The sequence below is a fragment of the Protobothrops mucrosquamatus genome, unplaced genomic scaffold (genome assembly GCF_001527695.2).
Source record: "Protobothrops mucrosquamatus isolate PMUCROS unplaced genomic scaffold, P.Mucros_1.0 scaffold359, whole genome shotgun sequence".
In the NCBI taxonomy this organism is placed as follows: Eukaryota; Metazoa; Chordata; class Lepidosauria; order Squamata; family Viperidae; genus Protobothrops; species Protobothrops mucrosquamatus.
Window position 1 is genome coordinate 44,221 of NW_015386694.1, and position 26,656 is coordinate 70,876.

Sequence of the window (26,656 nt, forward strand, 5' to 3'; positions counted from 1 at the left end):
TATACTCGGACCGGTCCTCTCAGGACAGGGAATCAGGTTCCGAGGAATATGAGCAAGGGGAGATTCAACCCTCCAAGGATGAAGAATCATCCCTGGACCCCTCCCCCTCCGTAGGACTATTTGATCCTGCTTTATTTAAATCTTTGCTGCTCAAGGCCAGTACTGCCGCTAAGATCGATCCTGAGTCGGAGACACAGCCACCTCCCACCCCCCAGGGTTCCAACCCACTATTCTCAGAACCCGTCGTCACTCAGAGATATATCCCCTGCCGTGCTTTCTTTCACAGTACGGTAAAAAAGCAATGGGCAATGCCTGGCAACCTCCCCACACCCGGGGGAATGGAAAAGAGACTTTTCAACGTGGCCCCCTCCTTGTCAGACATGTTGGAGGTTCCGGTGGTGGAGGATTCCTTAACACCTCTTTTTTCCTCCTCCGTGGTGTCAGGAGACATGGCGGAGGCCTTAAAGGCGGAGGACAGGAAATCTGAGTATTCTCTACGCAGATCCCATCAAGCTTCTGCGTGGTCGTTGAAGGCATCCACGTCCACCTCCTTTTTTGCCAGAACCTCCATCATCTGGCTTCAAGAGGTTCAGTCCATGATTCCCCCGGAGCAGGTACACGCCCATCAGAACCTGGGTAAGCTAGTGGCGACATCCAAATACATGGCAGATGCATCACTACATGCAGCCAGGTTCTCCTCCAGAGCTATAGCTGTTGTGGCTCCGTCCGGTGGGTCCCTCTCATCAGAGGAGGAAGGCTCTGAACATGAAGGAGAGGAGATGGCTAGGCCTCCCTCTCCAGGCCCTTCCCCTCTGGTGTAGCCTTCGGTGCCTTCCGACAGCGAGGAGTTTGGCCAGGAGCCCGGTGTTTCTGGGATTGGCCAGGAGCCCGGTGTTTCTGGGATTGGCCAGGAGCCCGGTGCTTCTGGGATTGGCCAGGAGCCCGGTGCTTCTGGGATCGGCCAGGAGCCAGGTGTATCGGACTCTGACGAGGATACGTCTTGGCTGGATCCACGCCAGCATCGGAAGGACAAGCGTGCGCAGCAGCGGACGCGTCGTGCCAGATAGTTCAGCTGAGTCACTGGGCCACACCCCACTGGCTACATAAGCAAGGGGTGTGGCATGTGAATTTTCGTGACGGACAATTTTTGCTGGATATTCTGTTGCAAGCACTCTGGCAAGTTATCTCTGTTTACTGTGTCTTATCAGTAAAGGCTTGGCAGGCAGCTACGCAGTTGTTGCCAAGAAATTCATTTGTCTTTGTCTGTGCCGAGTAGTTTTTCAGGCCTCGGCTGACTGGTTGGGGTGTGTGGGTCGGACGGGGGACAGAACAATAGCCTCCAACGTAACAGCCCGTAGGCTCCTATGGCTCAAGCAGTGGCGGGCAGACTTGAAATACAAGTGGCGCCTAACAACCGCCCCTTACACGGGAGGAAAACTGGCGAGGCCCTTAACCCTTACCTTTCAGAGAACTGGGACAAGCGCAAGGTGATATCTCATATTGCCAGACGGCCGGACAGACAGGCCAACCCTTACTCCCACAGGCAGTCCTTCTGCGCGGGGTCAACTTCAGAGTGGAATCAGCCTCCCCGCCCCTTTCCTCCCAGACATGATCGCCAGTCGGACCGCCCTGGCCCTAGGCCTAGGCAGCAGTTCCAATCAAAGCGGCCTTTTCGAGGCACGGGAGGCTGTCCCTTTAGAAGACATAAGTGACTTCAGGGGGGGTCCTCTCATAGGTGGCAGACTGTCCCTCTTCATCCACAGATGGGAGGTCACCACCACAGACGCTTGGGTCCTCAATACAATCAGGGACGGTCTGTCTCTAGAGCTTTTGTCCAGACCCCCAGATTGTTTCAGATCTTGTCCAATCTCACGGAATCCGGCCAAGAGAAGCCTCATGAACGAGGCCATTCACCATCTTTTAGAAATAAGGGCCATAGAGCCAGTCCCGGCTGAACAATTAAACAAGGGCTTCTACTCCATCCTCTTCGTGGTGCCAAAGACCTCGGGAGGATGGAGAGCCATACTCGATCTAAAGGGGTTAAATTCCCATTTGATGTACAAAAAATTCAAAATGCAGACACTACAATCTATCTTGGCCAGCATCAGGAGAGGCGACTTCCTGACGTCCATCGACCTCACGGAGGCATACTTACATGTCCCTATCCTTCCCGACCATCGGAGTTTCCTCAGGTTCTGCTACAATGCCCACCATTATCAGTACAGGGCCCTCCCGTTTGGCCTTTCATCCTCCCCAATAGTGTTCACAAAGATCTTGGCCACGCTAGCCGCTCACCTGAGGGTAATTCCGATATGAATCCAGTCCAGTCCACCTCCTCCCAGATGGCTCAATCGGACCTAGCCTTGTGCATCGAGACCCTCCAGGATCACGGGTTTTCGGTGAACTTCCTGAAGAGCCAGACAGTTCCCTCCACTCGCCTCCTCCACCTTGGCTCAGTCATAGACACAGAACAGTGCATGGTCTATTTGGCGCGGGAGCGCCAGGACAGTATCTGAGCCCTGGTACTGCAAGTCCAAAGGGAACGGGTCGTCTCCCTGGCCATGCTTTCACAATTGCTAGGAAAGATGGTCTCTTGCATGTCCATAGTGCCTTGGGCCAGGCTACGCTCCAGGAACCTGCAATGGTTCCTACTCTCGTTCCAAAGTCTGGGCACGAGCTCCTCCAATCAAAGGGTCTCAGTTCCCCCCCCCCAAACCCTGAGATCCCTTCATTGGTAGACCTCACCAGCGGTAGCCAGGGGCTGTCTGTTCAGAGAACCAGCCCGGATCACTCTGACGACCGAAGCAAGTCTGTTCAGTTGGGGGGCACACTTAGGATCCCAGCTGGCCCAGGGCCGGTGGTCTCGATCGGAGCTGAAGAACAGCATAAATTGGCTGGAGCTCAGAGCCATACATCTTGCCCTACGACACTTCAAAGACTGTAGCGGGACGTCACGTCCTAGTCCTTACGGACAATGTAGCAGCCAAAGCCCATGTGAACCGACAAGGGGGTACCCGGTCCAGGCCCCTCATGACCGAGTCCCAGTTGTTGGGTTCTTGGGCTGAGGCCAACCTTCCCTCCCTCAAGGCGGAACACATTTCGGGGGAAACCAATTGTCAGGCGGACTTTCTGAGCAGGTCGACAGTAGACCATTCTGAGTGGCGTCTGCACCCCGACTTGTTTGCGGAGGCCGCACGCAAGTTCGGTCACCCCACACTGGACTTGTTCGCCTCTCTGGCGAACTCTCAGCTCCCACGGTTCTTCTCCCGGTTTTCTTCTCCAGGAGCAGAGAGGACGGATTCCCTCCGCAGCCCATGGCCCAGGGAACTGCTATACGCCTTCCCTCCTCTCCCTCTGATCCCAGCGGCCATTTGCAAGGTACTCCAGGAACGGGCAGAGGTCATTTTCATTGCTCCACACTGGCTGAGACGTCCCTGGTTTGCCGACCTTGTAGGCCTTTCAATCTCCCCCCCGTGGAGAATCCCCTCAGACTGCATTGCCCTCAGCCAGAGAGCCCTGCAGCATCCAGAACCTCAGTGGCTCCAATTAACCGCCTGGCACTTGAGCGGCGACTTTTGACCCGAGAATCCTTCTCGTCGAGAGTAATCTCTATGATCCAGGCATCCAGACGCCCCTCCACAAATAGGATCTATGATTCCACGTGGAAGAACTTTAGTCTCTGGTGCACCAGGAACCACTTCAATGTCTCGTCAATCACCATCTCGAGAATCCTGGAGTATTTGTTGGAGGGGCTTGACAAGGGCTTGTCACCTAGTACCATTCGCAGACAGGTGCTGACATGCGATGATTTAACCCCCCTAGTGCAGCACCCCATGGTGCGCTCCTTTATCAAGGGTGCCACTAACTTCAAACCCCCTACGGTCCATCAGTATCCCTCTTGGGACTTGTCTCGGGTCTTACAGGCCCTTACCTATTCACCGTTCGAGCCCATTACGGACTGTTCACTGCGGCTCCTGTCCATGAAGGTAGCCTTCCTGGTAGCTGTCACATCAGCCAGACGCATATTGGAACTGGCAGCTCTCTCCGTCAGAGAGGACCTTTGTATTTTCCACAGTGAAAGGGTAGTCCTTCGTTTGGACCCATCATTTGTTCCCAAGGTCAACACCCTGTTCCACAGGTCCCAAGAGGTGATACTTCCTAACTTTTGTCCTCGTCCATCTCACGGCCTGGAACGGTGATGGCACACTCTAGATGTATGCAGGGCATTAAGGCAGTACATCAAGCGAACTTCTGTCTTTTGCAAATCAGAAGCGCTTTTCATCTCTTTCCAACCCTCTTCCATGGGACAGAAGGTTTCCTCATTGACCATAGGCAGGTGGATCAAGGCTTGCATTGCGAAGGCTTACCAGTCACATTCCTTACCCGTGCCCGGCCGTATCACTGCTCATTCCACCTGCAGTTCGGCAATCTCGGCGGCTTGGGCAACGCAAGCTTCCATTGATGAGATCTGCAGAGCGGCGACTTGGTCTTCGCCTTCCCCTTTCGTACGGCACTACAAAATGGACAAATTTGCCTCCACAGATGCCTCATTTGGTCGGAGGGTATTGCAACAAGTAGTGTCTTCCAGTGGGACACAGGCCCAGACTGATTCCCTCCCTTAGGGACAGTGGAGCTTTGGTATGTCCCATCTGTGGATTCTCCATCCTCATGCTGGAGAAGGGGTGTTGTCTTACCTGAACACCTTTTCTCAGCATGATGATGAAGAATCCACACCCACCCCTTTAGTGTCCGTCAGGTCCTGTGCCAGGGGTAGGAGGAGTCAACATGTCAGACTGTCATCTGTTGCTTCGCCTTCGTCGTAACTGGGACAAGATCCACCCAGCAGGAGGCATGGCAAATTTTTCCAGACTTAGTCTGATTGGGCAGGAACGTAAGGAACACCCATCCGTGGATTCTCCATCATCATGCTGAGAAAAGGCGTTCAGGTAAGACAACGCCCCTTCCCTAATAGAGGAAGTATAGAAGCTTATAGATTTTATAGATCTTTTTGACATCAGTAGTGGAGAATTAGGTGATATCTACCCTAAGTTCCAACTGTTTACTACTTCATTCTGAAATATCTGGATGTGCTAAAAATTGCTGTATGCTTGAGAAAAAAAGTAAAATGTTTTTTTAAAAATGCTTCATAGTGCATCAGGATGCTCATTGCTTTTTCTTTTGCTATATGATTCTGAAATAAAACTTGCAACTCTATTGCTGCGGCTTTTTCCTCTTTTCATTGGATGGGTTTAGGTTTTCATTAGATGGATTTTCACTAGATGTCCTGTAATTATCTGTAGGTCTTTTTATGTGACAATTGATGGGATGTTAAAACAGAGTTTTTGTTTTGTGATACATAGGTAGGTAGGTAGGTAGATAGATAATGGTTTTAAGCAGTAAACAGTCAGTACCATCAAGACATATAATAAAGAATAGGTACAGTTATTATAATTGAATGTAGAATGCTTTTACACATTTTGAAGTTTTATCTGATTCAATTTTTTCTATGAAATCTCATTTTGTTTTCTGATTATCTTTTGTAGATTCAGCATGGGACTCATGATCTGTTTTAGTTTATCAAAGACTATGGACATTGGTTTAAAAGCACTGATTTTTAAACTAGAGTGATGGAGGAAGGGAAAAAGACAAAGAATACACCTCTTAAAAAGTCTGAACAAAAACTTTTCAAATGAAAGATTTGACAGGGAGCAGAACCTACTTCTATGATTCAAGAATGTCATATTCCAAAATTGGCTCTTGCTCAATATAACTTTTTTTTTCCAAATTTTCAGCAGTTAGAATATGGAAGAGGTGGGGCATACTGGAGGTTCATTCTTTCTATTATGATAGATGGGCGGATCCCAAAGGAGTGAGCAGATGTTTGTTTGTTTAGGTATTCTGGTCCTAAACATTTTGTACATTTGTTTTCAGTAAAGTAACTTGTATCATTGGGTTTGCTTATATGGGACTTGTACAATATCTTTCTAAATATTAATCCAGAATGCTGATTTAATCAAGGGAATAGTAGACAAAAAAGGCATTCCAAAGAATGGCTACTTCTCAGACAGAAGTTGGAGCCTGCAAAACAAACCATCTGGAAAACTTTTTTTTTTTAGCATTCCTTACAAATTTAAAGTTTTACTATTGAAAATTTGTTTCATTACTGCAATTATAACAACAGGGAGTGTGATTCATGCATTTTCATAGATTTTGCCCAAGGCAAAGGTTTGACTCTCATTGGCCTTCAATCAAAACCAGATCACTAAGGAAGTAAGATAGGGTGAGGACAAAATTGAGTATGACTGGTTATGTATTGCAACTCATTACAAGGAAATGGAACAAAAAGAATGGTATACCACACCTTTGTGTTCACTAATTGCTACCCTTTGCTCTCTATCTTTAGGTGGCAATATGTTCTGTACACATATTTACATTATATCCAGCAATAATAATAACTTCACAATGTATCCATTTTGAAGAAAAAGGAAGATTCTTTTCTTAAAAGCATTTCGAGTTTTGCTTTTATTTTGAAAGCACTAGATTTTAAAATTAAACTACCTGCTTATAAAATGTATTTATTCCTGCTCCTCTCTCTCTCTGTCCCTCCTTCCCTCGCCTTAATTTTATTATTAAATATGATAGAAACATGAAGAGGCATTTCTTTCTGTTTTATCAGTTACGGGTGAAAGAAATGACAGGAAAATTACAATACACATTTTATTCAAACAGTCAAAAATCCTGGTCCAGAATTGACATGATCTGGATGACATTTGAACTGAGGACAAATATGCAGGAAATTGAGATAGAACCAGGTGCATCGGTATATCACAACTCTTTAAAAGTGACATGGAGAGGGAAAAAAAAATCAAGATGGACTTTGAACCAATCTATATTAAAAGAAAGAGAATTTGTAGAACTAGCAAAAAAAGAAATGGAGTTTTTCTTCAAAGAAAACAAAAAAGAAGATACAACATTACAAAATGTATGGGATACAGCCAAAGCATACTTTAGAGGTATCGCTATAACATACATGGCAAAAAACAAACAGAAAAGACAGCAATATATACTATTAAAAGAAAAAAATTGAAAAACTAGAATCAGAACTGCAAATGAACCCACAAAAGAAGATTCTGAAAAGAGAAATGGAAACAATAAAACACAAATTAAATCTGTTGGATTCAGAAAAATTGGCACAGCAAATAAAAAGAGCAAAACAAAACTTTTTTGAAAATGCAAATAAATCAAGAAGATGGTTAGCTTATAAACTTAAAAAACAGAAGAAGAAAATGATAAACAATTTAGTAGATGAAAAAGGTTGCCTACAATTTAAAAATGAAGAAATAAAAAAGATAATTAATGAATATTACAAGAAACTGTATGACACAGAAGAAATTCCAAGAGAGAGAATGATCCAATATCTGGAAGAAAATAATCTTCCAAAAATTTCAGAAACCTGTAAGATTATGTTAGAGGAAAAAATAACAGTGATGGAAATAACAGAGGCCATAAGAAGACAAAACAACAAGAAAACACCGGGGCCAGATGGACTACCGGCGGAGTTATATAAAGCTTTACAAGATACACTAAGTGAACCACTGAAAGACGTTTGCAATGAACTTTTGTTTGAGGCTAAACTCCCAAATACATGGATAGAAGCAAATATTACCTTAATACAAAAAAGAAGACTCAGATTTGACACAGATAAAAAATTATAGACCAATATTGTTACTAAATGTGGATTATAATTTTACTTCAATAATGGCAGAGAGACTGACAAGATTCCTAACTGAATTTATTTATTTATTTATTTAATTATTTCATTATTTATTTACTGAGAACTTTGAGATAAGAAAAGGCACAAGGCAAGAATGTCCATTATCCCCATTGTTATTTATTTTCACTTTGGAAATTCTAAATAGAAATATTAGACAAGATATAGAAATTAAAGGACTAGAAATAAAAGGCGAAACATATAAATTACAAGCATTTGCTGATGATTTGGTGTTTATTCTAGAAGAACCTTTGGAGATGATTCCTAAACTATTGGGAAAGATAGAATAATATGGAGAAATGGCAGGACTGAATAAAAGAAGAAACGGAATATTATGAAATTTGGGACTTATTTTATCGATGGCTAGAGGAAAGAATAAAGGATTAGGAATTAAATATGTATTAGTGAATGTAAATTCAGACAGCACGCTTGTTGAAAAATTATTACTGAATGTATGGGGAAAAAAATCAATAAAAACTTTTACAAAAAAAAAGAAACATGAAGAGGCATTTCATTCTGTTTTATCAGTTACGGGTGAAAGAAATGACAGATTCCTTCACAATTCAAAATGTATTTTTTAAAAAATTGTGTAATGAAAAAAATGTCAGAAAAGTGTCTAGCTTGCTCTTCTACAGTCATTATATTGTATAATGACTCTAATTGGGATTGGTGAAGCAAATTGGTCGTTGGGCAAAATACCACGTGACTGTATGACTTATGATGACAGTACTGGTGGCCTTGCTTGTGGTACTTAGATGAGGACCTCATGCTTTTCCGACCCTATGCAAACTGCCAGCTCTATCTTGCTACCTTTTTCCTGCCTGGACCCGTTGATCTCTCTTCAGCAGATGAAGAGAGCTGCCCTGCTGAGCTCGCATCTACAAGTCTCCCTATTTGCCTATCTCCCCTCTCCTCTGCCCATTTGGCCGCCCTGCACTCCACTGCCATTGTTTAGTCCTGCTTCCCTATACCCCCCCCCCCCAAGCTGACCTTTGCTGTCTTCTTTCTCCTGTTGCTGTGCCTAGCCATTGCAACTATTGGCCCTTTGGAATGCCTCCATGAGGGGTAGGCAGCAGCGGCAGAGCACAGGACAGCCAAAGGGGTGAATATATTGTGGGGGATAGGCAGGTAGAATCAGTTGGTGGTGCATCATGTGGTAAATATGGATAGGCTGCCAATTTTGATCACAAAAACTACTCTTTGTATCTACCATTCATTTGGTACCTGTCAAGTGTCTGAGTAACGAAACACTTAAAAGGACTTTCAGGCATGTTTTCTCCTAAAAGCATTTATTAAGGTTACAATACGTCAGCACAGCATGGTGGAATGCTTAGGTCTGCTTCTCTTCCGTTACGCATAACATTCCAAACATTTTCCACTCCCTTATTGTAGGGTCATGGTTCACATCTTCCAATCAACTTGGAAGATGTGATTTACTTCCGGTTTCTTTCTCCCAGGCTATCCTTATGCTCCTCCCTCTTTCCCAGTTGCTGGTTTAACTATATATATACCAGACAGTTCTGCACATTGTCAAAGCAAGAATATACAGTATTTGCAGCGTTGACAGTACCATTGTAACTTTGAAAAGTTACCGAACGAATAATTGATATGCGAGGACCACTTGTGGTAGATTTTATATGCCATAAAAGCTGTTCACACAAGTAGCTAAGACTCATTTGCATTCCACCCCATTCATTTTCCAGGTTTGCTCTTGAGAGGATAAAGTTGGATGGGACTTCCCATAGAAGACAACATTTTATAACTTTTTTAGGATTATTATGTAATGAATACATAAATGAATGTTTGTGTCTGATAACATTCAAAGGTCCTTCAGGAGTATTTATAAAACATCAGGGCTATTTCCTTTGTGTACTTATCTCTCATTTTCAAACATTATGGTTGACTGAAGATAGGCATTCTGGTTGCTTGAATGTAATTATAACATACAGTATTCAGGCAGTTCTTTTTTCCCTGTAAAAGGGAGCTCAGATGAAATATAAGAATCTTTTTGTTCTTATTTGGTTCCTAAACACTTCCTCATAGTATACATTACCTTGCCCTCATTTCACCCCTACCAACAGGCAGTAACATTGAAATAATCATGTATGATGTAGACTAATGAAAATTTGTACTGAATGCAGTCATTTCAGGTTATTTACAGTACCTCTCTGAGATATTAAAGTTTCTATGTGTATAATGTGTTTTTGAATGTGATCAGATGTATTATTTTTCTCTCTTTTATCCCTTCTCCTTGTTCTCACTCTTGTTCATGAGCCTGAGATTTGTTCATGTTTGTAAACCACCTCAAGGACATTTAAAACCAGATGGCATAAAAATAATTACATAAATAAATTCATGTATAGACTATTTAGTTTAGCTCAGACTGGTATTAGATGGAGAAATGAACACAGTGATTTCTCCCCTTTATTAAAAAAGGACACTTAATTCTTGAAAGAACTGAGGGAGGACAGTGGGTAATAAAATTAAGATATAGGTTTTAATCTGTAGGTTACTTGAGGTTCAGTTTTTTTTCCAAAATGAACCTGCAATCAGTTCTTATTTTAATTTTAATTCAAATTAGTTATGATTATAGAATGACAACACTGAGAAGTAGAGAAAAGTATACATGGTCCTGTCTTTGTTTGTTTGTTTTGCCATTTAAATCATTGCCTAGCTAGACAATAGCACCTGGCTGATCTTGGCTATTGTCAAAGCTAAGCAGGATTGCTCTAGGATAATTCGAGGATGGGAAATTATCAGGAAATACCAAATCTATAGGCTAATCTGTGAAGTCACTTTAGAATGTAAAGGTAAACCAGTTCCATATGGTTGCCAAAAAAACTACATGGAAGTCTTAGACGACCTTATCTTTACCTTTAATGAAACTGACAGGCAATATACTGTCATTTATTAAATAAACAATGGTGTAATTAGCAATAGAATTAGTTTTCACTGGTGTGTTTGATACAAATGCTTTTAAAATAGTGTATTCCTTTAACATTTAATTTTGGGACAATATTCAGGTGGAATTTTTTCAAAGATCTTTGTGTAATTTAAAGTGTTTCTCCATAAGAGTGAGATTTACAGAAGTAGGAAAATGCCTTATTATGTGATGTTAAGTGTTCAGGAGAGATTTAGACTTAGCCCATCAACAGCGGGTACCAGTTTTCCATTGCAGGCATACTTGATTCTGTTTATAAATCTTCCATTCTCATATTTTCAGTATGCTGACCAATTTGGAGGTAGGCTAATATTCCCTTAATTAGGAAGAATTAGATATGTGCAGAAAATTTTGAATACAAACTACTCTTTTTTGTGATCAAGATGTCACAATTTTGAGAGCAAGAAATAAACTTTGGACTTTGGACTTCTCAAGCAAATACAGAATCTTTTAAAGTCAAAACAGAGCTGTTTCAAAATCCCACATTTTCTGGTATTTTCAATTCATGCCTGATATAGATTTTTTTTTTGAAAGACTTGCCACTATTATTTATGGAATAGCATAGATCAGGACTGTACAACATATGGCCTGCAGATTGCATGTAGCCTACTGAGTGACCTTGTGCAATCTTATGGTGTGTTTTTTTAAAGTAATTAATTCACTTCTCTACCATCCCAAGCCCTGCTAGGCACCTCCAATCATCAGGTTTTCAGTGCCTTTTGCAGCATCAGGATGGGAGCCATATGGAAATATCTGGGGGAATACTATTGCAGAGGAAAGGTGCTGTGACAGAGAAACTTGATGCTCTGAGACGTGACATTATTTAATTGACTGATACTTTGTGCTACAAATTGTTGATCTATTGTTTTATTTTTGAAAGTTGTAAAATATTTTAAACTTTAAAAATGAAATTGTTATTTCATCTTTTCCCTACAATCTTCTGAGGAAATTTACTAAACTTATGTGAATCATCACTGACAGAGTTCCAACCTTGTGTTTAAGCTATTATACATCACTTACTAGGTTTTGGCTAAATTTAATATATTAACCAGCCACTAACTCTGGGAAAGCATGGTTCATGCCATTGTGTTGTGTGTGAACTATTAGCAACCTATTGTAAATACCTCAGGTGATTAAGTAAATCATGACTTTCATACTTCCCCTCCCCATCACTATGTGTCTGCTTTTTCCTCCCTTCTCCTTTCTGCTATTCTGCTTCAAATGTCAATCTGTCAGTTCTTCTCTTACAAACAATGTCTTATATGTACCTATGAGATGCAGGTGAAACTGCTGCCACAGAATCTGTTCTTGGTGGAACACAAATATTCATCCTTTCTTCTTCTTCCCACTTTCCCTCAACTATTAGATGGAAAATAGAATCAGTCCCCAGTAAGATTTTGGCTTTCTTTTTTGAAAAATAAATGATGACATGATGTAATATGTTGTTCATCTGAGGTTGTATTTACCTAATTTTAAGAACTGCTAAGGACCAGATGATTTTTACTATGTCCTGATATGCAAAACCATAGAATTCATAGAGAGTGTACTTTCTTTTTTATATGACTGTATAAAGGTTATTCAACACAACATGCTAGAAGCATTTGTCATATTCAACAACTATTGGCTGTTGTTATGAAGGAATTGTCATTGCCACTACTTTCTGCTTTTCTTTTTCCTCTCACTTATTTGTTTACTATTTCAGCTATTCCCTGCTTCTAATTATGGGTAGGGTTATATTCTTGTCTCAATATTCCATACATCTGATATAGACCACCAAAGTTTATTTAATAATAAATGTCTTTGTATTTAAGATGCTACAACTCTTTCTTATAAAATGGAACTTTCAGACCAGTCAGTGATTATAGAACATAGAACATAGAATCAATATGTAATAGCTAGGTTCACACTTATGCTAATTTATCTGTTGAAAGTTGATTTCATAATTTGTTGAGTTATTAATGGATCAGAGTTGTCTGTTTTATTTCAATGACTTCTTTTAAGTAGATTGGCTGCTAATTTCAAAAGAGGATTAGAATAAATAGAATGCCAGGGTTATTGTGAGATTTACTGATTTCTTGCTACCCTTAGTGTCATGGCCAGCTCGGACTCTGAAGATGAAGAGGATTTACAGGAGGGTCAGTAGCCTGAGGGGATTCAGTTGGAAGAGTCAGGCAGGGAAAGCAGCATTGCTTAGAAACCAGGAGAAGCAGCTATCCCTGGCCTCAGAAGATGAAGAGGTGGAACTAGCACCTTCTCTCAATTTGAAAAGAGGTGGGCTGATCAAAGGCACTCAGGAAGACTATTGGCCAGAATGAACCCCTCCTCCCCCCATGGAACAAATCCGGATCATGCTACCTTTATGTAAGAGAAGCTGTGTGCCTGACAGGTCCATTGGCAACAATTCTCCATTTACTTCACCATTGTATTCCTGAATTCCTTAAGCCTACCCTCTCAAGCAGTAACCCTGAACCCTTATATTGTATTTTTTTTTTTTGACCCTCTAGTACCTTGTTTACAATTTAAAGTCTTTCTTATTTCTAATTTAAGTTGGTTGAGTTTTTGTGGGCTGGGTATTTTGGGTGTGAGAAATTATGATTGTTTGTTCAATCTTTTTTGCCATTAAAGTTCTGTTTGGAAACTTTTTTTAGTAAAAATATAAAACTTACTAGTGTGTCTGATTTCCATGGCCAGGACAGGTTATTTAAGAATTGTTCTTATCTTACTTGGAAACTTCTTATAGCTGCTTGTGGGTGCATGCATTTCTAGAATGTGAATATTGAAAATGTGGTAAACTTGGAATAAGAATAAGTTCACTTTTGGAGTTGTGGGGTCATGTGTTATACAAATACATATTAAAATGCACTAAACATGCCTTCAATTTTTTTTTTGTGATTATTCATGTATTATGCTAAACTCTAATGTGGTTTTGGATTATTTGTGAATCAAACCATTGTCATTTATAAACCATGTTTATTCCTTATTTAGTGGTTTAATTAATGGCTGTTATAAGTTGTAGAACTGATAATTAAGATAAAAAGAAGTGTAACCTTCTGCCTTTTATGATCAAACATCAACAGTAAAGGAACAAGCTGTTAAGAAATATGCTGTAGACTGGTATTCATGAAAGCCTTGAAAAAGACATTCAGATGTTTATATGATATGTTTATATCAAAATAGTATAAGCAATGGTATTCTCTGCAATATAGAAAGAGAAATTGGATTTTGAAAAAGCAGAATGGAAAGACTATTGGTACTTTTGAAGTTTTGTGTTGAGGAAGACTTTGATATATACTGCGGACAGCCAAGGGTGTGTGTGTGTGTGTGGAACAAATGGATCATTGAACAAATGAACTCAAGAGTTCTCAGTCAAATCACAAATGATCACACTCAAATTATCCTACTCCAGACACATGATGTGAAATTCTAGCTCTCTAGAGAAGATTCTAATGCTTGAGAAAGATGGAAGGAAAGGGAAGAAGAATGGGAGTAAACTGGTTAGACTCAATTATAGTAGTGTTGGATGTTCCATTGGAAGACCTGAAAGACCAGCCTAGGGACAGATTGCCATGGAGAAAATTGATCTATGTGGTCATTCAGAGTCAACACTAAGTTGATGGAACATAATGAAATCTCTAGGACTTGGCTTGATAAGCAGTTAGTTTTATTTGAAATGACTGAAGACAGTACATAAGAATTATCTCTCCATGCACTCAGTGAACTATCAGTAAATTGTACTTCTAGATCTAGTGTGGGTATTACTTCAAGATTATATAAGGTTAGTAATTGAACATGGGATCAATTGGTGTCCATCAGAAAACCAGGTTTGTTCCTAATACTTCCATTTGAAGATCCTGTGAAGATATCTGGGAAAGGAAACTTATAGACAAAGTTGTTTATTGAATGTGGCATTGGCAACATTGTGTCAACTGCTATAGGAGAATTCTCTCAGGAATATATTTAAGTGCCCAATTACATTAAAGCAAAAGTTTATTGACAAATTTTGGTACTGGAGACAGAATAGAGAAGTCTGAAAGGTATGGAGCACAAAACGTCTTTATTGATATATGCAAATCATCTTTAACTGATTGATTGCAGTAATAAACATTTGATTAGATATAAACAACACCAAACTAGTTAATTTTGTGATCAGTAAGGTTAGGATTAATCATTGCATTAATGTATATGCACATTAAAATATTTAATAGGACACATTAAGTATGAGCTAATAAGACAGTGGTAATATGGAACTTTATACAATGATTCTTTTAGATTCAAAGGCCAAATAATTCTTGATCTGAAGCATTACTTTTACCTTAGAGCAGGGGTGTCAAACTGCTGGCCTGCGGGCCGATTGCATCATGCTGAGGCCATGCCCACCCCAGCTCCGGCAATGCAAAAAAAGTTGCAATACGTCACAACATGTCACATGACGCGGCAAGTTTGATACCTGTGCCTTAGAGCTTTCTGAAAGCCTTGTCTTCCCGAGGCTAATTGTTAATTTCTTGCAGCTAGGCTTGAGGCTCTTCTTTAAGGTTAGCACTTTTGCTAATTTTATTAATACTTGTTACATTCTGTATCTCTGAGAATTTTTACTACCTACTTACTTCCTAGCTCAGCTAGCATTTTTATTTGGACTGAAAAAATGCAGATGTGTTGGAAGCTTTTTTTTTGGACACCCATTTTTTTAAATCCATTGACTAGTTGTGCTAGGAAGACTAGATAAGATTCTTTGTTGTTAGAAAAAAAAGAATTGATTTCTTCTTGACCATATAGTATGTGATAGAGGTAGCAATTTTTGATGACTTATTATCAAATCTAACTAATATACCGATTGATACCAATCCAAAAGCTTATATCAGTATACAATATACAAATTTTAACTTGAGATTACCTCTTATTTTCAAACAGCCAAACCATTTACACAGTTGGTGAAGGAAATGCAACTTCATCGAGATGACTTTGAAATCATAAAAGTCATTGGCAGAGGTGCATTTGGTGAGGTAAGATACCTTTAAAGCTCCCAGATGACTAAGGAAACATATTGTTGACTGACTGATGAATAAAGATTCTTCCAGTGGAAGAATTATTTGTTTTGAACTTACCTCTCTTCTACAATGGAAGCTAGATAAATAAAGATTATCTGTATGGTATGCTACGTCTCACAATATTATTTATAATGAATTATAATGTTATGAATTCATAACAACCATCCCCAGTGTATAAGTTAAAAACAAATACTACAAAAGAAAAAGAAAGCAGGAGATTAATATATACAACACATTAACAAAATTCTCACAAAGGCACATATTTCCTAACCAAGAGCTTATGGAAACAGCCAGATCTTCCAAGACCTATTTAAAGAATGTCAAGATCAAGATAACTCAGACCTCTAGAGATTACTGTTGCACAATGCAGGCACTGTGACAGAAAAAGCATACCCCTGAGATCCCATCAGATGATATATTTTAAAGACAGAATCTGGAACATGCCCACTCTGTCAGATCTTACTGAATGGGCAGAAAAAATAGGAAAAAGATGGTCCCTCAGATAGCCAGGCCCAACCTAGTCCATGAAGAACTTTAGAAGTCTTAAATAGCACTCTGAATTGCAACCAGAGGCTAACTGTTAACCAGTGCAGTTTGCATTCAAAGATGTTACACAAACATTTCAAGGTGTGTCAATAACTTCATCCGTTGATGTGCTCTAGATCAATTGTAGTTTTGGGGTGGTTTTCAAGGGTCAGGAACCCCTTGCCATAATCATTCATAACATTATCTTTTTGTGTGGATTATTGCAACATGCAACAGTGAAGATACCTCCTGGCTATAGGTGGATCTACTCTTCAAGCAGGAGTTATGAGTCCAGATTGCACACTAGTTTTCTCCTGGGGAGTACTACCCCATTTCAGAACAGAACAGAATAACAGTTGGAAGGGACCTTCGAGGTCTTCTAGTCCAACCCCCTGCTTAGGCAGGAATCCTATACCATTTCAGATGAATGGTTGTCCAATCTCTTCTTTAAAACTTCAGTGTTGGAGCATTCACAACTTCTGGAAGCAGGTTGTTCCACTGATTAATTGTTCTAACTGTCAGGAAATTACTTCTTAATTCTAGATTGCTTCTTGATTAGTTTCCATCCATTGCTTCTCATCCTGCCTTCAGGTGCTTTGGAGAATGCTTGACTCTCTCCTCTTTGTGGCAACCCCTGAGATACTGGAACTATCATGTCACCCCTCGTCCTTCTCTTCATTAAACTAGACATACCCAATTCCAGCAACCATTCTTAATATGTTTTAGCCTTCATTCCCCTAATCATTTTTGTTGCTCTTCTCTGCACTCTTTCTAGAGTCTCAACATCTGTTTTACATCATGGTGACCAAAACTGGATGCAGTATTCCAAGTGTGGCCTTACCAAGGCACTATAAAATGGTATTAACACTTCACGTGATGTTGATTCTATCCCTCTGTTAATGCAGCCCAGAACCATGTTGTCTTTTTTGGCAGCTGCAGCACAATGCTGGCTCATGTTTAAATTATTATCCACTAGGACTCCAAGATTCCTCTCACAGTTACTATTATTGAGCTTGGTACCACCTATACTGTACCTGTGCATTTGGTTTTTCTTGCCTAAATGTAGAACCTTACTTTCTTCATTGAATTTCATTTAGTTAGATAGCGCCCAATGTTCAAGTCTGTCAAGATCCTTCTATATCTTAAGCCTATCTTCTGGAGTGTTGGCTATTCCTGCCAGCTTGGTGTCATCTGCAAATATGATGAGTTCCCCATCTATCCCCTCATCCAAATCATGGAAGAATGCATGGTGCCAGACAAAAATACCCAGCCAGTTAGTCTTATCAAGACTGAGTTTAAGTTTCTTTCTTCCCATCCAACCCCAGTAGCCTTCAGACATTGGTATAAGACAGAATCCTTTGGTCAGATTGGGCTCGAGATTTTCAATTTGGTATCACCAGCATATTGTTGATACATGAGTCTCTGTTGATGAATGACATCACCCAACACTTCTTGTAAATGTTAAACAGGATGGGTGAAAACATCCAATCTAGTGCCATCCTGTACCCACTTTTCAATATCTTCAATACCAATAGAATTGACTGCAGAGAAAGAACCACTGCAATACTGTGCCTCCACTCTTATTCCTGCAGTCCATCCAGAAGGTTACCATGGTCAATGGTATCAAAAGCCACTGAGAGATCTGAACAATTGCACCACTGCTGTCCTGATTCTGTGAGACGTTACTGACAAATGTGTTCAATGCCATCTCTATACTATGCCCCAGGGCAAAGCTAAAAGTCCAGGACAAAGTCCCCTAAAGTCCAATGAAAGTATAAATAGTTGTGCTTAAAAGATATTCTAGTCTCAGGACAAAGCTAACCTAATTATTTTCTCTGCTATTATTAGGACCAGTCACTATTTTTAAATCATCTATCAAGTTGCAGTGTTCTTACTAAAGATGTCAGCATGTTATTCAGTTAATTTTGATTGTCCCCCAAATATATTTACATAATAGAAGCCATATACATTCAATTTTATTTAGGATTTTTTTTTTCTTCAGTTAAAATAGTCATAGCTATTTTTCTGAGGCTATGTCTTATTAAAGAATAGACTATTTGATTTCTTTGTGTGGCCTGGTATCACTTGCATGATTCTCCAAAGCTTTTAGGCAATGAGGATTCCCCCCCCCCATTACTTGCTATCTGTTGTTTTTAATTTGGACAGATGTGAGTAGATTACCCCCCCCCATCAATAAAGGCTAGAACAAAGAAGAACACTTCAGATAGTCTTCAACATATAGCCATTTGTTTAGTGACCATCCGAAGTTACAACGGCACTGAAAAAGTCATAAAATGAGACAAAACTCACTTAACAACTGTCATGCTTAGCAATAGAAATGTTGGTCTCAATTGAGGTCATAGGTCAACAACTACCTGTAGTAAAATTAACTTTGCTGTTCAAGCCAAAATCTAAGTAAGAGGGTTCATGGAAACTTTCCCCTATGTCAACTGTAATAAAAATGAGGGAAAACAATTCTCATGTCAGCCACTCCCTGTAGGGAACAAATTATGTCATTATGGAAAGTAGCCAAGATTCTTAATGATGGATACAAGTAGTGTTCACTTACAACCCCAATTTGGCACAGAATCTGGATTGTTAAGTGAAGGGTCATTAAGCGAGATACCAATTCACTGCTTCACTCCCCTCCAGTTTTGCAGTGAGCTGTTGTAAGTTTTGCCTTTGTTTAGTTGGATGTTGTCTCTGATTGATGTCTTTTTCCCCTCATATACCTTGTTTTCTTTTAAGTTTTTATCTGTAACATGCCGAGAGTCAAGTGGCTTCAAAACTGAAATAAATAAATAATACTAGAATGTCTTGGAGTTATTTTTACTTTTTAAATTGTAGGTTGCAGTTGTAAAACTGAAGTGCACAGAGCGCATTTATGCAATGAAAATCCTAAATAAATGGGAAATGCTTAAAAGGGCAGAGGTAAGTCTGATATTTTCAATTCAGATTTCTTTATAAATGGTATTAAAGAAGATAACAATGAAGTTTTGTCGGCATTAAACAGTTACTACTTAAGCACATAGGAATTTAATTTTTTTCCTGAAGATTTTTTATCTCAAATATCGTATTTTTGTGGCATTTATCACTATCTGCATTATATTTACCAGTCTGTCTGCCCCATTTTTTTTTCATATAGCATGGTTTTTATTTACTATGAAAACCAAGTTAATTACTAGATGGAAGCTTGGACTTTGGTTACATTGAAAGTCAGGATTTCAAGGAAGGCTGATGTTTGGTTTCATTTTTATAAAGAAGTAGATTTTGCACAAATAAATCAATTAAGGACTGTTGATTATTAAATAAATATATTTTACATATTTTATTTATTATAATATATATTTAATGTAATATGCATTATATCATATATAAAGCAAGAATTCATTTGCCAATATTTTTAAGTATGAAGATTTATACAGCCTTATTTTCCTGTTCAAGCATGTTTGATTCTCAGAGACTGCCTTGATCAGTCCCTGAGGTTTTCTTGGTAAGTTTTTTTTAGAAGTTGTTTGCCATTGCTTCCCAGTGTTAGGGCTGAGAGAAAGTGAGTAACCCAAAGTCACCCAGCTTGTTTTGTGCCTAAGTCTCCAGGTTTCTAGTCTGATACCTTAACAGGTTCACTAAAATGATGTATAAAAATATAGCCAAATTCAGTAAGAATTAAAAGAGTTTTTGGTAAAGATATGCAAAATATTTCAAATCCAATTGATTTGAATTTAAAATGCCTTAATTTGAATTCAAAATATCCCATCCAAATGTGAAGCAGCTGTTATAAACTCAAAATGGGCAATTTCAACCATTTTGGAAATGGGTAAGTTTGAAAAGGTCTCAAAAGGCTTGAAATAGCCCGTTTCGTATTCAAAACAGTTGTTTCTCAAAGTAGGGCATTTCAAACTCTTGACTTGCTTTTTCCATACCACATTTGTATAGATACAGGCTTATACTGTATACATTAGGGATCCTAAATCTCTTTAAATATTTTGGAAGAGGTTGCTGAATCAGTGCAGCTTAGTTCCCACTACGTCTACGTAGAAAAGTCCTGCTGTTCAGCACTCTATATTGTGTAAAGCTTTTCAAATATTTTAAGGGAAGGTCCACTTACAATGAATTGCTGGATATATTCCCAAATTATAAAACATAGGTAAATGCTTCTGACCCAGACTTTAAACAAATACTATAATCTTTTCCACCCAAATAATATTTGCTGAAAAGTTATAACCTTGTACATTATGTCATAAGGAGGTTGATTTTTGTAGTGCTAATTTATAGCAGATTTAGAAATTTCCTTCATGCTACCTAGGATAGTTCAAATTATTACAATTAATCGTTCATAATTATGTAATTATACTTATTCTGGGGTATGCCACAATGAAAGAAGAACTAGTGGATAATAAAACTATTAGGCAAAAATAAGGAACTGGGTAGTTCATGCATGAAAATAAGGAAAAAGTAAATTGACCATGTGTTTCTGCACTAATTGAACTTAGTGAAGCATATTTTTGAGTGATGCATAGAAATGTTCTGTGTTATGACCCTGAAATAATGATAACAGAAGCCAACTGATGATTGTTTAAGAATCTTCCACTTTTATATCATTATAGCTTCTATAAAAATGATTGCAACCGTTTATAGATAATGCTGATTCAGCTTAACAAATTCATAATTATTTGATATGTTTTGCAAGATATTTTTCATATTGAAATAATATAATCTGGCCACTTAATGTTATAGAACAAAAATAGATTGTTATTCTCCAGGCCCTTAACAAACTTTATGGATTTATTCTTTAAATAGTGCAAAGCTGATAAAATAAATAGTGTAAAATAAGAAAGAAATGCTGCTATAGTAAACAGTGAATAATAGTTTTAGAGATGGAATAGAATAAATACCAGTGAATCTCCAAAGAGAGGCAGTTTAAAAGTTTAATGTAAGGTAGATGATTCCTTGGCCTATCTGATACTATCCTTAGTATTGCCTGATTTAAATGAGTTTGAGTTTGTTATTTTTTGTGGAAACTTGGAGAGTAGTCACATATTCATACAGTTTGAATGAAAAAAACCACAGTTTGAACAAATTAGAAGCTTTTGAAGAAAGATGCAGTTAGAAAACGCCTTGCCACATCAGAGACTATTTTGTGGCAGCTCTTATGACTTATCTAATTCTGAAATTTAACGTTTAAATTTATAATAGTGGCTGGAGTTTGGAAGTAGGGTTAATAGTTGTTTGAATAGACTTGGAATTTTGTGGTTCAGGCTAAGTAAGAGGTAGAAGTAAGAGACCCATGCTCTGGATCTAAGAGTTCAAATAGGAAATTAGATGGAAATATGTTTTATGATCTATGCTTAAAAATCCTAATTTTAAGCTTTGTTCCTAAAAACTAGACACTACTATGGGTTTTACATCCTTTGTAACATAAAGCCTTCAGCCAGGACATTCATTAAAACAGAAGAAAGTACTTCTTCTGAACTCATAATTATCTTCCCCTTTTTGTTTCTCTTGGAAGTAATCATGACCCTTAAATACTTAAAGCATATAAGATTAGTGGGGGGTAAGTAGAGGGAGAAATAGGCTCAGAGATATGTGACTTATATGATATATGTGAGGAATTCAGCTCCCATTTCCAGGAATCATTAATGGATAAATTGGGCAGGTTTGTACTGCCCATTCTCTAGTCTATTTTTGTTTTGTTTTGTTTTAAGTAAACATTTTGTAAGTTTCGTATTCTCTTGAAGGCTATCAGTATGTTTATCTTTAAGAGGCTGGACATTGCAGTAGGTATTTTAAAAACATTCAGATTACTATAAAATTAAAACGTTACTTCAAGAATCCAATGCTACCATGCTTTTTAAATTTGATTTTAAAATAATTTTTGGTTCACTATGAAAAGTTTTGTTCTTTGGTTTAAATACTGAATTATTGCAGAGGTATATTTACAAATGTTACAATTTCATATTACATAAACAATATAATTTTTGCATCCTTGTTTGTTAAGGTCAAGAGATTAATTAAACAACTTTTCTCTCGCTTTTTTACTTTCTTATTTCTAGACTGCTTGTTTCCGAGAAGAGAGAGATGTTTTGGTGAATGGAGACTGTCAGTGGATTACAACATTGCACTATGCTTTTCAAGATGAAAACTATTTGGTGTGTGTGTGTACAACAAGCCTATAAAGAAGTAGTTCGTAATCTGGTTTCTCAGTTCAAAATATTTTGAATTCAGAGCATTATCAACTGTATTTATCTAAAAGGAAGATTTCTCCTCTCCCCTTCCAGTAAGGCCATCTGTGAGGGGAAGGAGATTTTCATAGAATCACAGGGCTGGAAGAGACCATAGAGGTCTTCTAGTCCAACTTCCTGTCCAAGTCAGGAGTCCTTGTACCTTCCGGTCAAATGGTTGTCCAGTCTTTTCTTGAAAACCTCAGTGATGGAGCACCCACAGCTTTGGGAGGCAAGCTGTTCTATTGATTAATCATTCTCACTGTCAGGAAATTCCTCCTTATTTCCAGATTGGATCTCTCTCTGATGAGCTTACATTCATTGCTTCTTATCCTAGAATAAATCAATAACCTTTCCCCTGTGACAGTCCTTCAATTATTGGAAGATTGCTTTCATGTTTTCTCTGAGCCTTCTCTTTGTTAGGCTAAACATACCCGTACCTTTAGCTGTTCATTGTATGATTTAGCCTCCAGACCCCTTAACATCTTTGTTGCTGTTCTCTGCAGTCTTCTTAGGGCCTCAGCATCTTTTTTGTATTGTGACCAGAACTGGATGCAGTATTTCAAATGTAGCCTCACTAGTGCAGTGTAGAATGGTACTATCACTTCCTGTGGTCTTGATGCTATCCCTCTGTTGATGCAGCCTAGGAGTGTGTTGGCTTTTTTGGCAGCTGCAGCACGCTGCTTAAGCAGTGATTCACCAGGACACCTAGATCCCTCTCACAGGAACCACTGTTGAGCCAGGTACTGCCTATCCTGTATCTGTGCCTTGGTTTTTCCTGCCTAAGTGCAAGACCTTACTTTTCTCACCACTGAACTGTATCTTTTTGGACAGGGTCCAATCTCAAGTCTGTCAAGGTCAGTCTGAATCTTGAGTCTATCTTCCAAAGTATTAGTAATTGCCCCCAGCTTGGTGTGATCCAATTTGGTGCCATTTTGATTTGCATTTGTTGAGAATACTGGAACAGAAAAAATAAGAGGTACAAACCGCTGAAAAGGAAGGAATTATTGTAGTGGAAATAGGAGAAATCACTGTTATAGCCTACCATCATCTTCTAATGAAGAGAAGACAAGAATATTTATTAGCACTCTCTGTATGCAATTGGTAATTGTTTGCAATGGAGAGACCCTGAGGATTCAAGAAAATCATCATTGATCAATGGATAGAGAAGCTCTTTATTGCAATTCCTTAGTCTTCATGCATGAAGGATGATGAGATAAAAACAGGACTACCAAATTGAATGAACAGAACTAAAAGTCCTAAGCATTCTTTCTTAGAAGTAATGGACACAGAATTTAATGGCATTTAGCCTGCAGTTGTGAATATGATTGCAGCCCAGTATGGAGACCTCCAGTTTTCTTCTTGCAGCTCAGAACCCAAGAATTTCTTCTTCACTTTACATTCCATTTACATGGAATAAGCTTGGCTAAGCAGAACTTCCACAGCATAGCACACTTGCAAATAAACATGCAGAAATTTATGGTAGCTGAGCCCACATTTCTGCAATCTCTCACTGCAGTGAGGGTATGCAAACTTGTGTATAATATCTATAGGACTGGTTTGTGTGTCTCTTTGTATATGCAAATTGGTGCTTAATTAAATGTACAGATGAGATACCATATTTTACAGGCAATTTGCAGTCATTAATTTAATTGAACATCAAACATTTGTCTTGGTTGTATTCTTTCTTGGAATGGGCCTCTGATTCTGTTTTTTTCTGAAATATAGTAAGGAGTAAATATTTTTATAAAATAATTTGAAATAGAAATTGGCAATCACAACTGAAAAGTAGTTTAATCTTCTAAAATCTAGAATCATCTTCCTTTTGGGTGAATATGTAATTGTTTATTTTCTTATTTTGAAAGAAAAAAATCAAAACTAACCATTTACACGTTACTTTATTTTCCATCTCTAGTTTGCTATTAAGTACAATGAGCTAGAGTTAACTTAATTAGATAAAATAAGTTGTTCAATTGAAAATTTATCATCTAGCTACTTATCTTGGCACAGTGCTATTAATGTGTCATTTTATACACAAAATCTCAAGACTGCTGTTACAATCCAGAAGTGGCCAAACCGGTTTGTGGGCCAACTGTGGCTTCTGTAATGTTCATTTTCAGCTCTGAAGCACTTGCGGACAGTAAAAACTGGAATAGTATTGAAAAGAAACCACCTTTACAGTACAATCCTATGCATGTTTACTCAGAAATAAATCTTGGTGATTTCAATGAGTTACTACCAGGTAAGTGTGCATAGGATTATATCCCTGGTATAAATGTTTGGAGGTTCCTAAATGGTTTGCATCCAATCAGAAGTAAATAGCCATCTTGTCAAAAAAAACTGAGATGGAAAAAATACAAATAGTTACTTGGGATATTTTGATTGCTTTGGTCTTTGAGAAGCGTTGTTAAGGAAAGGAGTGCCAGAGGAAGAATTTCAAGTGTCTGAAATAGAGGCAGTTTTTAAGAACCTTGACAAAAGTACAGATGACTGAGAGCTAGCTCCCTCCTTTGTTCATATCATATTAATTCACCCATTTATTATCACAATGTTACTTTGCAGTCTGATTAGGCAGAAGCCTTAATTTATAATTTGTCAAAATTACACATAATATTGTTTAATATTCTTTAACAAGTTCAGTAGAGCACATTTAAGTCATAAAGCATATTTCACCCATGGTTTCCCTGTTGATGTAGGAGGCCATTTTTGATAATGTTTTCATTTTTATATTTGTTTAAAATGTGGACAGGAATTAAAATATTTTATTGTGATCAGCCTAGGGCTAGAAAAAAAATAAGAAAATAGTATATTTAAATTTAAATTAGAAAAATTCTAATTAACAAGCAATTATTATGTATAGCTTGGCTAATCTATATTTTCCAGCAATTTACTCTTCTGATTTAACTTTCTGCCAGAAATACTGACATTGAACTACTGAATTGTTGTTGTTATTTAGATTTAATATAGCTGCCCACTCAAATGGAATGGAATGGAATAGAATAGAATATCTAGGAAACTGTTATCAAAGTAAAATTCACCCATGAAAAATCTACTTTGTTGACTATAACCGCAGTGAATCCCGTTTTTATGATAATCTAATTGAAAGGAATTTATGCACATGAACGTTTTCATACAACAATTGAGGCAGTGCATTTTGGTTTTGCAAGTAATCTTTTACCCAGATAATGACAGCCTCATCATAATTCTTAGCCTCAGCATAGTTACTGCATCATGTACCCACTGGGACCATATTTTAGCATCCTAAACCATACATTTCGTTGGTTTTTACATAAGACATTTAAATTATTTTTTCCCCAACAAAGGAAAAAGAAAGAACGCTCTTGAACATTATGATCAGAATTTTTTTCATTCTCATTTTCCTTCTAAATTATTCCTATGACAATTACTAAGTTTGAAGTGATATTTCTTTAATTATATTAATAATAATAATAACTTTTGTAAACTAGTATATGTATATGAAATAGTAGGGGAAGGGAGAATGTGTCTAGCATGTGAAATAGCTTAGGTTAATTTAAATTCCCATGTTTATTTTAATTGGATAATTTATTTATTAGTTAAGTGGGAGCAGTTAAAGTCATTGTGTCCAGTTAAACCACTCACTTTGATTCCAGTTTTCACAAGCATATATTAAAGTTGTATTCAAGTGAACATTTCATTTAATCAGTTATGATATAATTCTGCAGTGATTCTTACCAGTAAGTGTTCTTGTTTTTTAGTATTTAGTAATGGACTACTATGTGGGTGGTGATTTGTTGACATTACTTAGCAAGTTTGAAGACAAGCTTCCGGAAGATATGGCCAGGTTCTACATTGGTGAAATGGTTCTTGCTATTCATTCCATTCATCAGCTGCATTATGTGCACAGGTAAGGTGTCTTATTGTGGCATATAAATACAGGTAGTCCTTGACTTATGACCACAATTGAGCTCAACATTTCCATTGCTAGGTGAGACAGTTGTTAAGAGAGTTTTGCCCAATGTTATGTTCTTCCTTTTCACAATTGTTAAGTGAACCACTGCAATCGTTAAGTTAGCAATGTGGTTGTTAAGTGAATCTGGTTTCCCCATTGACTTTACTTGTCAGAAGGTCGCAAAAGGTGATCACAGGACCCTGGCATACTGCAACCATCATA

General features: G+C 38.3%; 1 protein-coding gene across 1 annotated transcript in view; it reads left to right on the forward strand.

Moving 5' to 3' along the window:
- The window catches only part of CDC42BPB (CDC42 binding protein kinase beta), a 106,097-nt gene that overhangs the window by 16,816 nt on the left and 62,625 nt on the right, over positions 1-26,656 (forward strand). The window contains exons 2-5 of the mRNA XM_015815657.1: positions 15,621-15,712; positions 19,130-19,213; positions 22,336-22,431; positions 26,241-26,389. Of these exons, the coding sequence (XP_015671143.1) occupies positions 15,621-15,712; positions 19,130-19,213; positions 22,336-22,431; positions 26,241-26,389 (421 nt within the window). The remainder of the gene's footprint in view (positions 1-15,620; positions 15,713-19,129; positions 19,214-22,335; positions 22,432-26,240; positions 26,390-26,656) is intronic.